Source organism: Medicago truncatula, chromosome 4, assembly GCF_003473485.1.
Source record: "Medicago truncatula cultivar Jemalong A17 chromosome 4, MtrunA17r5.0-ANR, whole genome shotgun sequence".
Taxonomy (NCBI): Eukaryota; Viridiplantae; Streptophyta; class Magnoliopsida; order Fabales; family Fabaceae; genus Medicago; species Medicago truncatula.
The window spans coordinates 14759227-14773750 of record NC_053045.1 but is presented as its reverse complement, the minus strand read 5'-3'; the positions used below and the strand labels follow the sequence as shown (position 1 = coordinate 14773750).

Genomic DNA, 14524 nt, shown 5'->3' with positions numbered 1-14524 from the left:
ACTCAGTTTAAGTAGGTTATGTAAACTAAGTTTAAGTAGATTATGTAAACTAAGTTTACATGAACCTACTTAAACTGAATTTAAGTTAACCTCAACAATGTAAAACTGAGACTGTCGTACAGTGCAATTGAACAAGAAGAAGAAAATTGAAACCAGCGTTATTGAAAAAGAAGAAAAAATTCATTTATTTATATGCAATCGAGTATGAATGAAAGATGTTTTGATTCACTCTTTAATCTTCCATAGAGATTAATTGAACATCAGGATTGTTTGATCGTTGGTGGGTGAAAGAGAGTGGAATTTTAGAGTGACAATAAATGAAATCAAGATTGTAAGAAAATTTATATAAAAGGACAATTTTGGTATTATCAAAACTTTTTAAAAAAATTGGGTGTAACCAGAAATATTTAGGGTGTGAATAGAAAAACTCTTAGATTGTTTTGTATAGATAATTTATCTTGCTTTTTGTTTATCTTAATATCATATTATAAAATAATATTTTTCATTGTACCAAAAAAAAAAAAACATTGTTGTTGATTGTTAATTATTATAGACTTTAGAAGTATAACTATAAAAAAATATTGGATAAATTATTAATGAGTCCATTAAATAATATAGTAGTACGATTCACCCCTTCTATTTTACTAATAAAACACCCGTCTCTCTTATTTAGTTATCAAAATGACAACCACTGCCGTTATAATTTAACATGGTTTAAGTTTTGTTAATTCCATTTTTTTTACCATTAACTTCTTTATACGAGTATGAACTCCTTTAATTTTCAACCATTTTTTATTCCCATTTTTTCTCAAAAAGGATGAGTAGCAAAGAGCTACAACCTCAAAATGTAACCTAGATAAGAGACTGAACAAAAAAAAGGAAGGGTACTAAGCCGAAACTTCCCCAAACTAGACAAAATCCACAATTAGGCAACCCCTTAAGTTTCCTCACAAAGGCTCTCTAATAAACGAGGGTAAATCTAACCAAACTATATAAGTGTTCCAAGCGAGTCCTATATTAGCCATTATGTCAGCACCATGGTTTCCTTTTCTATAGATATGAGTGATCATTATGTTCATTTGTCTAATTAGAATGTTGCAATTATCTCGTCTATTCTTTAAGGTACATAACATCAAAGAAGATTTATGTAGTGACTGTGACACAAAGTTTTCATCTCCACAAGCTTTAGCAGTGCATGCTATTGAACAACATTGTCCAAATTAAATATTAAAATCGAGTGCAAAACCTCGACCATCATCAATAATAAAATGCACAACCTCAGCCACAAAATGCACCACATCCACATGTGAAGCCATTTGACTTGAACTAGCCTCTTAATGTTTGAGCTTCCGACCTTAATCTCCCTTCTACGCCAATGAAAGCTTGAAAAAGAAAAATTAGAGAATTAAAAATTATTATTAACAATGATGGTGCAAATATAATGATTAGATCTATATTATTAAGAATATGATATTGGGTAGAACTCTAAGCATTCATAATTGTTTTTGGTTCTTAATTTTAAATAAAAGGGTTAATAGTGTTTTCCCTCCTGTAAAATAAGCCATTTTCGGCTTACCACCCTAAGAAATTTAAAGTTTGGAATTCGTCCTTGTAAATTTATTTTTTTTCGGAATACTCCCGTTATAGGAATTTTTAGAATTTTTTTTACCTGAATTTTTATTTTTAAATGACCTATTAGAGGATATTTTGGAAAAAAAATAAATTTACAAGGACGAATTTCAAACCGAAAACTTTTTAGGGAGGTAAATCGGAAATGATCTATTTTACAGGGGGGGAAAAGCACTATTAACCCTAAATAAAATATCTGAATTGTCTTTTGTCAATTCAACTTAAAATATACTTAAGATTATAATTTGTTGTTTGTAGGTTCATGTTATGATTGCTTAAACTTCAAAAAAAAATTTGATCAATAGTGAATAAGTATGTGTGTGAAGGTGTGTGTGCGCGCGCAATCGCTGGAAGTAAATGGTACTTTGATTTAATAATTAAAGTTATAATTTAAATTGAGAGTGTATGTCGCGCAATTGCTATAAGTTAAATGTGTTTCTTTTATATAAGTAAAATGTGTTGTCTACTTTGATTTGACAATAAATTTATAAATCAAATTGAGAGTGTGTGCACATAATTGCTTGAAGTTAAATGTGTTATGTGCTTTCTCAATTGAAGTTATAAATCAAATAGGAAGTGTTGAGTGTGTAGACATGTGTTGACTACATTTTGTTAAAACAATAGCTCTAGCAAGATGTCAGACAAGATGTCTTAATATGTTGGTACGAATCATAGCGTGCCTTGTTCCGCTTTCTTGGAGATCAAAATAAAACGTGAAGATTCCTGAATATTCTCTGAAGATTTACTTCGCGTGAAGAGTTGACCAAGAAGCGTGTTTCTATAAGCAAATATAGGCGGTTTATACTTAACTTAGTCCTTAAGAATGTTGTTGCAACATTTAAGGAAACATCGAATTTGCATTAGAATATCTTGTGCTGAAATCTCGTGATTCGGCTGATGATTAGCCGAACTTGCTCATCAAGTTCATTTCACAATCAGGCTATCTAAAGGAAGACTCAAGACCTAAATTACTCACTGAAGCCGTCATTTAGGGTTTTAGTCTGTTCTTCTTATTTGTAAGCCATTCTTGTATCATGTTGATACATTGAGCTGGACTTTGTAGTTGAGTTGTAATTCTTAGAGATCACTCAAAGCTTGTAAGAACGAGTTGATTCTTAGGATTAGGAGAGTGTCTCCATCTTGTTGTTTTTAAAAGGACGATCACTGGATCTGTGATTAAGAGGAAGTGGGCGGAGGTTCTCGTATCTAGGACTAGGGAGAGTCTTAGGTAGAAATTGCATGGGTAGTGATTAAGTGAGAAGCCGTAGATCGACGATTTTTATGTATGCTTTGATTTGATACTACTTAATGAATTTCCTTCCTGGCTTGGTAGCCCTAGTCGTAGGTGAAGTTCATTGAACCGGGTCAACAAACAACTTGTGTCTTTTACTTCTTGCCCTTTTATAATTATTTGTTTACTGTGTTATTACGAAGTCTTGACATCGTTCTTGACATTTCACTTATCACGACATCGTATAAAACATCTTTACTGCGTGTCAGAATTTCATGAAGTGTGCGCGCAATTGTTGCAAATTAAATACGTTGTCAACTTTGATTTAACAATTAAAGTTATAAATTAAATTAAGAGTGTGTGCGCATGCAATGTGAGAAGTTAAACGTGTTGTCTGCTTTGATTTAACAATTAAAGTTATAATTCAAATTGAGAGTGTGTGTGTGCGCGCGTGATTGTTAAAAGTTAAATTTATCGTCGAGTTTGATTTAACAATTAAGTTATCGAAAATGCTAGTTATAGCGAGTGGCTAAATCGTGATGGGTTCATAAATAATTTGGCATATTAATGTCCCTTAGATTTCCTCTTTCAAAAAAAATGTCCCTTAGATTTCCAATTTAATTCACTTTCGAATCATAAAAATAAATGTATAAAACCAGCAAACCGTAATTTCCGACCAGGCCAAATTTTTATTGGCTAACTTGCTTTCTGTTACCATTTTGTGATAAATTCTTTCTAGATATATATCAATACTCTTAAGTTATAGATCGAATTAAGAGTGAATGTGCACAATTGCGGAAAACTAAATGTATTGTCTATTTTGATTCAATAATTAAAGTTTTAAGTCAAATTTACTCCTTGTCTATTGTATGTATAGATGAACAAATATGAACTCATATGATATAAAGAAATTACTTTCTGCACCATGATTGTGTACTGTTATAGACCACAAAGGCGTATAAAGATGAACAAATATGAACTCTCATTACAGATCAATATTTCTTTAAACTATATAATGAATGAATTTTTTGTTATTTTATTTTTCTACTCGTTAATTTCATCTATTAATGTAGTCTTTATTCTTATGAGATTATCATATCCTATTATATGCATTTGTTGAAGCTTTTCAAAGGCAGTATGATAATTATATGGAAACTTTAATAATAGGGTCTTAGGCATAATATAATAAAAGGGTCCCTTATATAATACATCATACAATTTGTTAGCTTATTGTTATGATTTTTTTAAATCTCCATTTTATTTTTTTCCGCTTTCCACTACCAAATTAATGTTTTTTTAGGCAACATATGAAAATAAATCAAATACTCTAAAGACCAAAACAAAATAAAATATCGTAGAAGTATAGAACAATAGCACGTGCAAAGTAGACTGAAATTTGAGCACCTAAGAATAATAATACCAAAATAGTAAAAGTATATCAACACGTAATTAACTAAATTTTAAACTTTTGGATGCAAAATTCTTCAATGTTAAACTCATAACAATGATAATACATGATACAAAATTAGTGTTAGAGTTTTTAGATAAATCATAGATACAAGAAGTCATTTGTATACTAGAAGTACATCATTCCTCTTTTTATATGCTATAAGTATCTCTAACAAGTTCATTATGATGATACATGAATGTGTCTCGCATGATCTTGCATTATCAAATTCAAATATGCAATTCTTCCAATCAATTCAAGAAAGTTGACATTACTATATTGATGTAATTTATTTGAAAGACAAGATTAAGATTAGTTTCTCTAGTAGGTCTATTTTCAACTAAAATATAATTTGTTTTGTTACGAAAATTATCCCAATTTATTGGATAATAAATATCACTAATATTTTTCATATTAGTGAAGCACATTATTAGGAACAAAGGGCCCAAAAAATATCACTAATTTCTTCGATAATAATTTTTCTAGCACATTATTAAGAACAACCAATTTTTTTTAGGGATGGTGTATATAAAAATCTTTATACAATACGGGGGTAATAATAGCAAATTGCACCAAATGGGCTAAATACATTAGCAGACTTTAGCCCAGTCTTTTATTATGTCAATGTTTGGGACCTTTACGTAAACTTTGCTATATATACCTGCATAAACAAAATATTTTTATATACACCCTCTCCATAAAAAACAATTTGGGCCCCCTAACGGCAAGGGCCCTAGGCCTCCGCACCCCTGCCTATGGCGTAGAGCCGGCCTTGGGTAAAACCAACTTCTACCCCAACCACCTAAACACATGATACCACACCTGACTTAAAAAAAGGACATCTAACAAAAAGGTGACAAACTGACTATGGAATCATTACAGAAAACACAAGAAATACCACCAGGATCAACTATAATTCTCCTTGAAAAGAGATTCTGGCGAGTCGGAATCGTATCCTGAATCAGCTGGCAAGAGAAAACATTCACCTTGCGAGGAGACCACGACTCTCACACTCTTGCAAGAAGCTGCACAAATTCTTCTGACTTCACATCCCCCACACTAGCTCTTATATGAAGGAATTTATAAGTTGATATCACTAAATAAATGTTTGATGAATCATTGCTCCAGACCCAAAAATCTACACCTTCAAAGAAGGTCGGAATCTCTAAAGTTTGGTGCAGCTCTTCCAAAATCATAAGTTCCCATTCAAAAATATTCATCCTCCCCTTAAAATCCTACCCATAGAGACCCCTCTCTCGCAATCAAATCAATCACATTAGCTTTTTTCTGGATAGAAACTTGAAACAGCCTGGGGAAACGAATTCTCAAAGGAATAGCTCCCAACCAGGGATCTTTTAGTAAATTTGTAGATCGACCATCTCTAACATTTTTGAGTATACTATCAGAGAACCAATCAATAGACTGAGACTGACATGTTCCCAATAAGGAGATCTCCTTGCACCAGTTTGACACCTCTTAAACCCACCGTGTGCCCCCCATGATGATCTCACATAAGCCCTTTCAAATATCTTGCTCCAATAATATATTTTCATAAAGTCTACCCTCTTGTGATCAACCTCCAACGCCACTTCCTCAAAAGGGAAAGATTAACTAATCTTAAATCTCTGATACTCATTGCTCCGTCACTACAATGGATACCCTATTTTCTCTTCTAGGAATGTGATAATGAGGAGTATTATATATTTGTAAATAAATTGTGTTTAAAATATTTTTGAAAAATTGTATAAAATAAGTAAGAAATGTGTCATGCATAAAAAAAGTATGAAATTTATAAAATCATACACTCCAAAGGAAATCATACACACTTCAAAAAGTAAAGGGCACATAGTTTTTTTTTTTTTTTTTTTACGGCGGGTATATAGCTTATAAAACAATGGAGATATAAGATAGGGCCTCGTGGCATTTTCAAGTAATGCTGTATTGTATAGTATAGATACAAAAAGTGATTAGTGATGGATATTGCATACAACATTTGTGATTAATCCATATTTTACGGTTTATTACCTTCCTCTTGCTTTCTCTATTCTCCAATTCAAAAACTACATGTCTTATACTTATGACTATGTTCCTCCATTGTCTCCTTAAAGTAAGCTATGATTCACAACCACTAGCTTAATTCTTGCAAAAGATTCACCCAAAAATTGGTAACATTTGATCATCAAAACAAAAATGAGAAGAAAAAAATTGTGTACTTGGTGATATGACATTGTAAAGAGATAACAAAACCAAGATATTTTGTTATATCTAATCAAATTAATCTCTAGCATGGCAATAGCTTTAACACAATGCTCAGAAAAGCTAGGATACCTCATTGTTCAATTAGCAAAAAATTTCGTTGTGTTTATGGTGATGGTGATTGTATGCAATGGTTTACATTTTCTTCTAAAGCCTTATAAACAACCTCGCATTACTTCCGACATAATCGTAAGCTTCCTTCTCAAAATGAACCATAGTTGTATCATCTCAAAGAAACGTGTATTTGACTCCGTCATGTAATCTAGATCATCAAGGCAACCCATGTTTTGACTATAGTAAAATCGGCCCATATCATCTATAGTCAAAATATGAGTCGTCTGATCTTGATGGAATAGTCAAGATACCCATGAATGTAGGGTTTGGACTAAAAATTGAAAATGAATTTTTGAAATACAAGTTGTTATTCGTGTTTATTATTTATGCAGGTTGGATTAGTAATGGGAAATGCGCCATTTTTACGCGATTTATATGGACAATTCAACCATACATTTGGATTTATCATTGATTTTGGAATGATGTGTTACATGTTTGCTTTGGGTGTAGAAATGGATCCTTATGTACTCTTAAAGAAACCAAGTAGGGATGTTCAAGTTGCTTATGCAGGAATATTCACCACATTCATCATCGCATGTTTAACAACATCACTTATCCAATTCTTCCCAAACCAACAACATGTAATAGGATATACTCTCACCCTCGCAACACTTCTCTCTAGCACGGCATCACCCGTCCTAACTCGTCTCATAACCAGTCTCAACATAGGAAAGTCGGATATTGGGAAGCTCGTCATAACAGCCGGGATGTACTCCGATTTTATCTGCTCTTTGCTTCTTTCAGTCGGCTACATTTTAATGCCGCTGGACACATATTGCTCCGGTATCGAACAAAAAGGGCAAATTAAAAGGGCAATTGTAATGAATACTGTTGTTCTTGGCCAAGCATTGTTCACAGCAACGTTTGCACCGGTTTTCATGAAATGGGTTGACAATGAAAACCCTGAAGGGAAACCTATGAAAGGATCACATTTGGTATTATCACTTGCATTCATGGTTATGATTTGTGCTTCATCAATAGTATATAACTATAATCCAATTCTAAGTGCATTTATAACTGGAATATGTTTTCCTAGGGAAGGAAGAGTTTCAAAATGGGTTATTAGCAAAATCAACTACATGTTGACAATGATATTTTTTCCCATTTTTTTCTTGTGGATGGGTTATGCAGCTGATATTAGGCATTTTCATCCTGGAGCTTTAGAAACATGGTTAAAATTGTTTATATCTATCATAATAGCAATGGTTGGTAAAGTTGCTGGAACAGTTGTTTCTGGTGTAATTCTTGGCTTTCATTGGCCTGAATCAGTTGCTATTGGATTGCTACTTGCTACCAAGGGACATTTGCATATCTACATGGCTATCAAAGTGGCAAGTATTCTCCTAATTTCTCTCTTCACTATCTCAAATAGAAATGTTGTGTTCTGTGGGACACCGACACAAAACTGACATACGCATTAACATTCAAATATTTCAATTTTTCAAATTATTACCAGTGCCAACGAGTCACTACCAATGTCAATGTTTGGTGTTCGTATCAATATCAATGCTTCATAGGTCAAAACACAACTTAAAAAGTCGCTATTTTATGTGTGTGAATTGAAATATGAACATGCTTCTAATGACAGAATAAATGATAAGACAGTGATACAAAATGCAGCATTTGAATCTTGCTTGTGTATGTCAACAGAAAAATCCAAGATAAGAGCATTGTGCAGGCAAAAGGCCGAAGTTAGCCCCTGCAGAGTTTTGCTTTGAATCTATCACTATCTTTAAGAGACATTTCGATATCTTGAGAATCTATAAAGGGTTTATGATCAATCTAAATATGCATAGCTACACGTTTTCATTTATTAAAAAAAATTAACAGATATCATTTTTACCATTAAATGAATCTCATGGCTTATCCTTTTACAACCAGATGGGTTGCGGCTCCAATACTTCGACCGGCATTGCGTTGATAATTGCAATATTTTTCACAGTGGTGCACACCCCCGCAGTCGTTGCACATATCATAAAACGTGCAAAGCGAAAAGTACCTACTCGTCGCATGTCCCTCCAATTACTTGATCGAACAAGTGAGCTAAGGATTCTGCTGTGCCTTCATGGACCTGACAACATTTCTGCTTCCATCAACTTCATGGAGATCTCAAGAGGGAAATCAGATCCCGGCCTTCTGGTATACGTCACAGAAATGATTGAACTAACTGATCAAATAGCAGTCACAGTAGAAAGAGGCGAAGGAGTAGAAACAACAAATGTGAAAGATAAAGATGTCATGGCAATGAGAGATCAAATAACCAGATCTTTTCAAGCTTATATAGAAGATGATGATGATGGCGTCACACTCAAAAGAACAATGGCTGTGTCAACAATAAATAATATGGCACAAGATATTTGCACTTTGGCAGAGGATTTGATGACTGCCCTCATCATACTACCATTCCACAGGACTCAATTGAAGAATGGAAAATTGGATGGTGGCAATCAAGGATTCAGATATGTGAACCGAAAGGTAATGTCTGAAACTTCAATCATATATACCTTCTCCAAGTATATTCAACAATGTTATTTGATGTGAAAATACTGTTAAAATGGTAACTGCCAGAAGATGAAAAACACGTAACAATTTATGGCGAGGTCAAAAGAAAATGATTTAAAAGTAACTACACATCCACTCATTTAAATTCATTCAAATATGAAAACCTACTCATTTGTAATCAGTCGATCATTTTCATGTAAAAAAACTTTTCTGCTGAAATGTATTTTTCCTAATAGATAATTTGATACTCAGTTATTGAAGAGTGCTCCTTGTTCCGTGGGGATTCTAGTGAACAGAGGCTTGGGGTCCCTTGGAAAGATATCAAAGACTGAAGCATCACTCAATGTGGCAACATTGTTCATTGGTGGAAAAGACGATAGAGAAGCACTGGCCTACACTGGTAGAGTAGCAGGACATCCAGGAATAAAACTCACAGTTATAAGATTTTTAGTAGATACCAGTGCTGAATCCTCAAGAATAGCAGCATACAGGGTAAGCCTTCCAGAGAAAGGCGAAGAGATAGCGCTAGACGATGAATGCTTTGCCCACTTTTACGATAAACATATTTCCGGAGGAAAAATTTCTTATATGGAGAGGCATCTAACCAATGCTGCAGAGACTTTCTCTACTCTCAAATCGTTTGAAGGAAAGTACTCACTGGTCATTGTGGGAAGAGAAAGTGGATTGAACTCAATATTGACAAAGGGGATGAATGACTGGCAACAGTGTCCGGAAATGGGGCCAATAGGGGATGTTCTTTCAGGACCAGACTTTTCAACAACAGTGTCTGTATTAGTAATCCAACAACACAGACATAAAGGAGAAATAGATGGACTTGATGAGGAATTCAACATCATGTAGGTGTAGATGGATAGGTAGAGTAGAGATAGATGCTAGTTGTACAGCAAGGAAATAGAAAAATTGGTAGGAACAACCACTTTGTGAAAATTGTAAAGATAAATGTAAATGTGGCATCATCATAGATTAACACTGCTTTCATTACTAGTAGCCTGTGTTTGGTTCGGCTTTTTTAACGGGCAAACAAACACATGCATAACCAGTTACATACCACCAGATGCTCTTCACAGAGTTAACTTAACATGGTACGAAAGAGTAAGACATGAAATCCATGATCCACAAGATCCATGTGACACGACTAAACTAATATTTGGTAGTTTAAACTTAACATGGTACGAAAGAGTTAGACATTTTTGTTGATACAACTTTGAATTCCATACAAAATATTCTATTTAAATTCCATTTAACTGGAGTGATCTGCTTCTAACTCGCAATTTCCATCTTGACTGTTGCAAGTCAATAGTCCTTCGAAAACTTCAACAACTCCGCCTGCAATTAAAGTTTTTAATTTGTTAGTAATAGTACTAAAAAAATTAATTTAAATACTAATTAGAATCCATGAAGGATTTATCCCCTTCCACCAATCGATAAATAACCAGAATGTATGTACATTTCAAAAGAATTATATATAATCAAGAAAGAAAAGCCAACACAAAAATACAGTCATAGAAGAACATATGACAACAAAAGGCAAAGCGCGCTTCTTATTCTTTTGAAAAGGCAAAGAAGATTACTATTAATAAACAAGGGTCGAACGCACTAGTTGAGAGACTAGCCCAGACTGAGCATATATACTCGTCATGATTAGATAATAATTAACACCCACCCATACAAATGACACATAAGAACTGAACACAGTACATCACAGACTATATATACCAACATTGTCATTGATGCGTGTCCACTTACTACCTGGCTCCAATGTGGAGTATCAGATTAAAGCTCCAAAGAGAACACAACTCACAGATTCAGTGTCATCTCTCCTATTTCTCACATACTATCACAGCAATGAGAAACATTTCACTTCCACCTTAAAAAACTCGCTCCCCTCTTTCCTATCGAAGCTCAAGTTCTCAACTACTTCTTAGTTCTTACAAGTTACAGTACATTTCAAACTTTACCCATAACGACTTACTGCATTATACCAAAGCATGCCAATGGATTTATGCTCGTGTGAAATGGAGCAGTTAAATCCCTTTGATTTTACATTCAACCAATTCCTCCACAAATATTAACTTCTTACTTTGTAATATCCTTCTATTCCTCTCCTAAATCATCCAAACACATCCAATCCAAACTATCAACTTGATGTTCTAAACTACCTGTCCTCCACAAACTATTCCCAAATGCAGGCAAATAAGTGATAACGCTTCTAATCAATAAAATGAGTTATATAAGCTGAAACTTGGTCAACTCCAAATTTTTCTATGACCACTGGGTCAAATGACAAATCTAATAGTGAAGTTAAAATCTGCTACTACTTTCAAGGTTATGCAAGTAAAGATATTGAAAAGGGACAAGTGTAACCACTAGCGAGCCTAGCCTGGGTCTGGCAGTAATGGCGCTAATACTTTATTTAACATGTATAAGAATTGCTAAGGAGAGTAAATAAATATGGGCAATGTAAATAGAAGCGGCATTGTGGACGCATTGCACAAAGAACAAAAAAGCAGAAACACTGTACCTCAAAACCACTCTTCAAGGTATCAAGTTCCTTATCCAGATCATTAATAGACTGGTTATATGCTTGCATTGGTGAAGACTGGCTGGTTGTGTGTATCTGCAAAAATAACAACAGAACAGTTGGTGCTTAGCTCCCACTTCACATACAGATAAAAATAAATATTCACTTTAAACTCCTAGTTAGTTTAAGTTAAGAAAAGGAAAAAGAAAAAAGAAACATAAATAGGTCATGTTTGAATAAACAACTTAACTAAACGCTAAGAACATAGTCACATCATTTATGTGTTAATGTATGAACTAACTCTATAACAAGATAAAATAAAGTCAAATTGTTTTCATATAAGCTATAAGTTGTTTGTATAAGCTACTCTGGAGACCATATATAAACTGAAAACTTATGGACATGTGACAAGCACTCTTAAACATGTCACAAGTGCTTATGTAAGTAGATACACTCAAATAAATCCAATTTGCTATAAGAAAGTGCGCTAATGTCAGACGATAAAAAAGGACCCAGTTGGACTGAAACGAATTCCTTTCATTTGACATGATTTATCTGTCTTATCCAAGGATTAATAAGCTCAATGCAATCCATTTTTTCCAAATAAATATATTGCCTGTTTGGATTGACTTATTTGAGCACATATGCTCAAATAACAACTTGTGACACTGTTTGTAAGAACTTACGAAAATAGCTTATACCCTCTTCATAAGCTGTTTACAGTTTATTTCTATAAAGCTCTCTAAGATAAGTTATAAAAATGGCATACATTTTATACGAAAATAGTTGGCCTTTAGTCTCTATATTCGTTCAATTATACATGATTATAGTTAACTATGTCTTCTTTTTTTTTGTCGGCGTGTCAGTGTCTGTGTCGGGACTTCAAATGGGAAGTAACAAACTAACCCTGATGATAATTTTGTACTGAAGAGGATGAGGAAGTTTGTATCCAGCGAATAACACATTAGGGTCTTTGTGAAGCTGCCTGAAAAGTTTAAACATTAAACATTAAAAATTAAAAATTAAAAAACATAAAATAAAAAAAGTTAGGGTTTTGATTAAAATGAAAGTGGGTAGTACAGTACATACATGCGAAGGATGTTGCCGATAGTGTGATCTTCTCTTTCAATGGTGAAAGATGCTGCGTTGATGATCTTCGTGTCCCTCTCGTACGCAACCCTTTAAAAATATATAAAAAAAATGAGGAAAAAAGAGAATAGGGAGAGAAAGTGAAAGAAGAAGAAGAGTTGAAAGAATAGAGATACTTTTTGGTGCCTTCGGGAACGACGAAACGCTCGTAACGATCGGGTGCATTCATGGTTTCTTCTTCACTTTGCTCTCTGTTTTCTACCACTCTTCTTCAAACCAAATGACACAGTATCTGAGAGAAACTACAATAGAATCGTAGTTTTTATGTGCTTTTCTCTTTTCTTATTCCATGGTGAAATAATATATATTTTTTTTTATACAACATTTTTCTGTTATTCGAGATTAAATTAGATTATTAATAACCCAAGAACTCTTAGATGGGAATGAATAGGTCTCTTCTATATTAACCAAGGGTTCGAATCCAGCCTTGGGTATGCAGCAGTGTTAAAACTCTTAGGGAGAGTCTACCGTCCATTTGAATCTCACAATGCTCGAGGGATTAGTCTCTGCAGTTGCGCGCGGAATATCCAATTTACACCAAAAAAAAATTGATTATTAATACAGTTCACCCTAAATTTTTATTAAATTTTTTTTTTTTTAGGGAAGAAAAAAATATTAATATGGTTTAAATATGTTATTAATCAAAAGTGATGAAGTGAAATTCTGAATCAAGTGTATATTTTTTTTAAGGTCTGAACCGAGTATATTGTTCGCTTGATTTTTGTCCAAAGTGAAAAAAAAAAATTCTAAGTTCGTATTGGTTTGACAAGCTCACGGAGAGCAGGATTGCTCGTAACACATTGGTTCGTCCGCGAGGCACTTCTGTTCGCCATAGGAATGCTCGAGATGAATTTAGCAGCGAGTACTCGTCCAACTAGGTCGTTGGTGACATGATCATATGATTCCCCAATCAGATATTTGGTGTTTGTCCTCTCAACATTTAATGTGAATGTCTCGAGGACGAGACTGGGGGGACATGACCCTTAGTTGGTTTTCGAGGTTTCATCATCGTCGTTGAACTAATCTTGACATTTGGAAACCTTACAACTTCCCTGCAAGACGCTGGATGCACGACAATCTGAACCATTGCTTCATGCCACTTAAACAAATTCCATGTGAAACGCCATATTGGATTGCACTTCTGAATTTCGAAGCATTTTGAAGGGAAGTATAAGTAATCTCAAGTGTTTTTCGGAAACACTTTTTACTCTTCCTCCAAACTCTCAAGTTAAAAGTATAATTGATTTGTGTTCTGAAACACTTATTACTTTGGTGTAAAATTGATTTTGACATGTTTGGTTTCTCTAGAATATAATTGATTTTTGGTTCCAAAATTGATTTTACTTGAAGATAAAAATTGTATGTAATTCTAGAATTGATTTTTGCAATCAAAATGGACATGGTAAGTACTAAGGAGTTTGCTTTCAGAGAAGGTAGTCCCTAAGCCTTTGTTTTGCCAAAAGTGTTGAGTTGGTCAATCTGTGGACCGAATAGAAGTCCCACTTTTGAGGAGGCTTGGAGTTGAATCAAGACTATTGTGCATTATTTCATGGTATTGGAGAGTATTGCACCTGTTCAAGTACTTGGCAATCAGAAGAAGAAAAAAATTGGATGACGGAAGCATCAAGTGTTTCTAAAGTTATGTAGGTGCTAT

At 33.9% G+C, this 14524-nt stretch overlaps 2 protein-coding genes across 2 annotated transcripts; one reads left to right on the top strand and one right to left on the bottom strand.

Moving 5' to 3' along the window:
* Positions 1 to 6593: 6593 nt before the first annotated feature.
* On the top strand, positions 6594 to 10040 carry LOC25491969 (cation/H(+) antiporter 28). Its single transcript, XM_024780475.2, has 4 exons — positions 6594 to 6752; positions 7010 to 8008; positions 8559 to 9152; positions 9432 to 10040. The coding sequence occupies exons 1-4, from the start codon at positions 6594 to 6596 to the stop codon at positions 10038 to 10040; spliced, it is 2361 nt and encodes a 786-aa protein (XP_024636243.2).
* Positions 10041 to 10136: 96 nt separating this feature from the next.
* Positions 10137 to 13147, bottom strand: LOC25491968 (DNA-directed RNA polymerases II, IV and V subunit 11). Its single transcript, XM_013600017.2, has 5 exons — positions 12987 to 13147; positions 12811 to 12900; positions 12628 to 12706; positions 11722 to 11817; positions 10137 to 10526 (listed from the first exon to the last, which is right to left on the bottom strand). Exons 1-5 carry the CDS (start codon positions 13037 to 13039, stop codon positions 10494 to 10496), a joined length of 351 nt encoding a protein of 116 aa, XP_013455471.1. The 5' UTR covers positions 13040 to 13147; the 3' UTR covers positions 10137 to 10493.
* Between the last annotated feature and the right edge of the window lie 1377 nt (positions 13148 to 14524).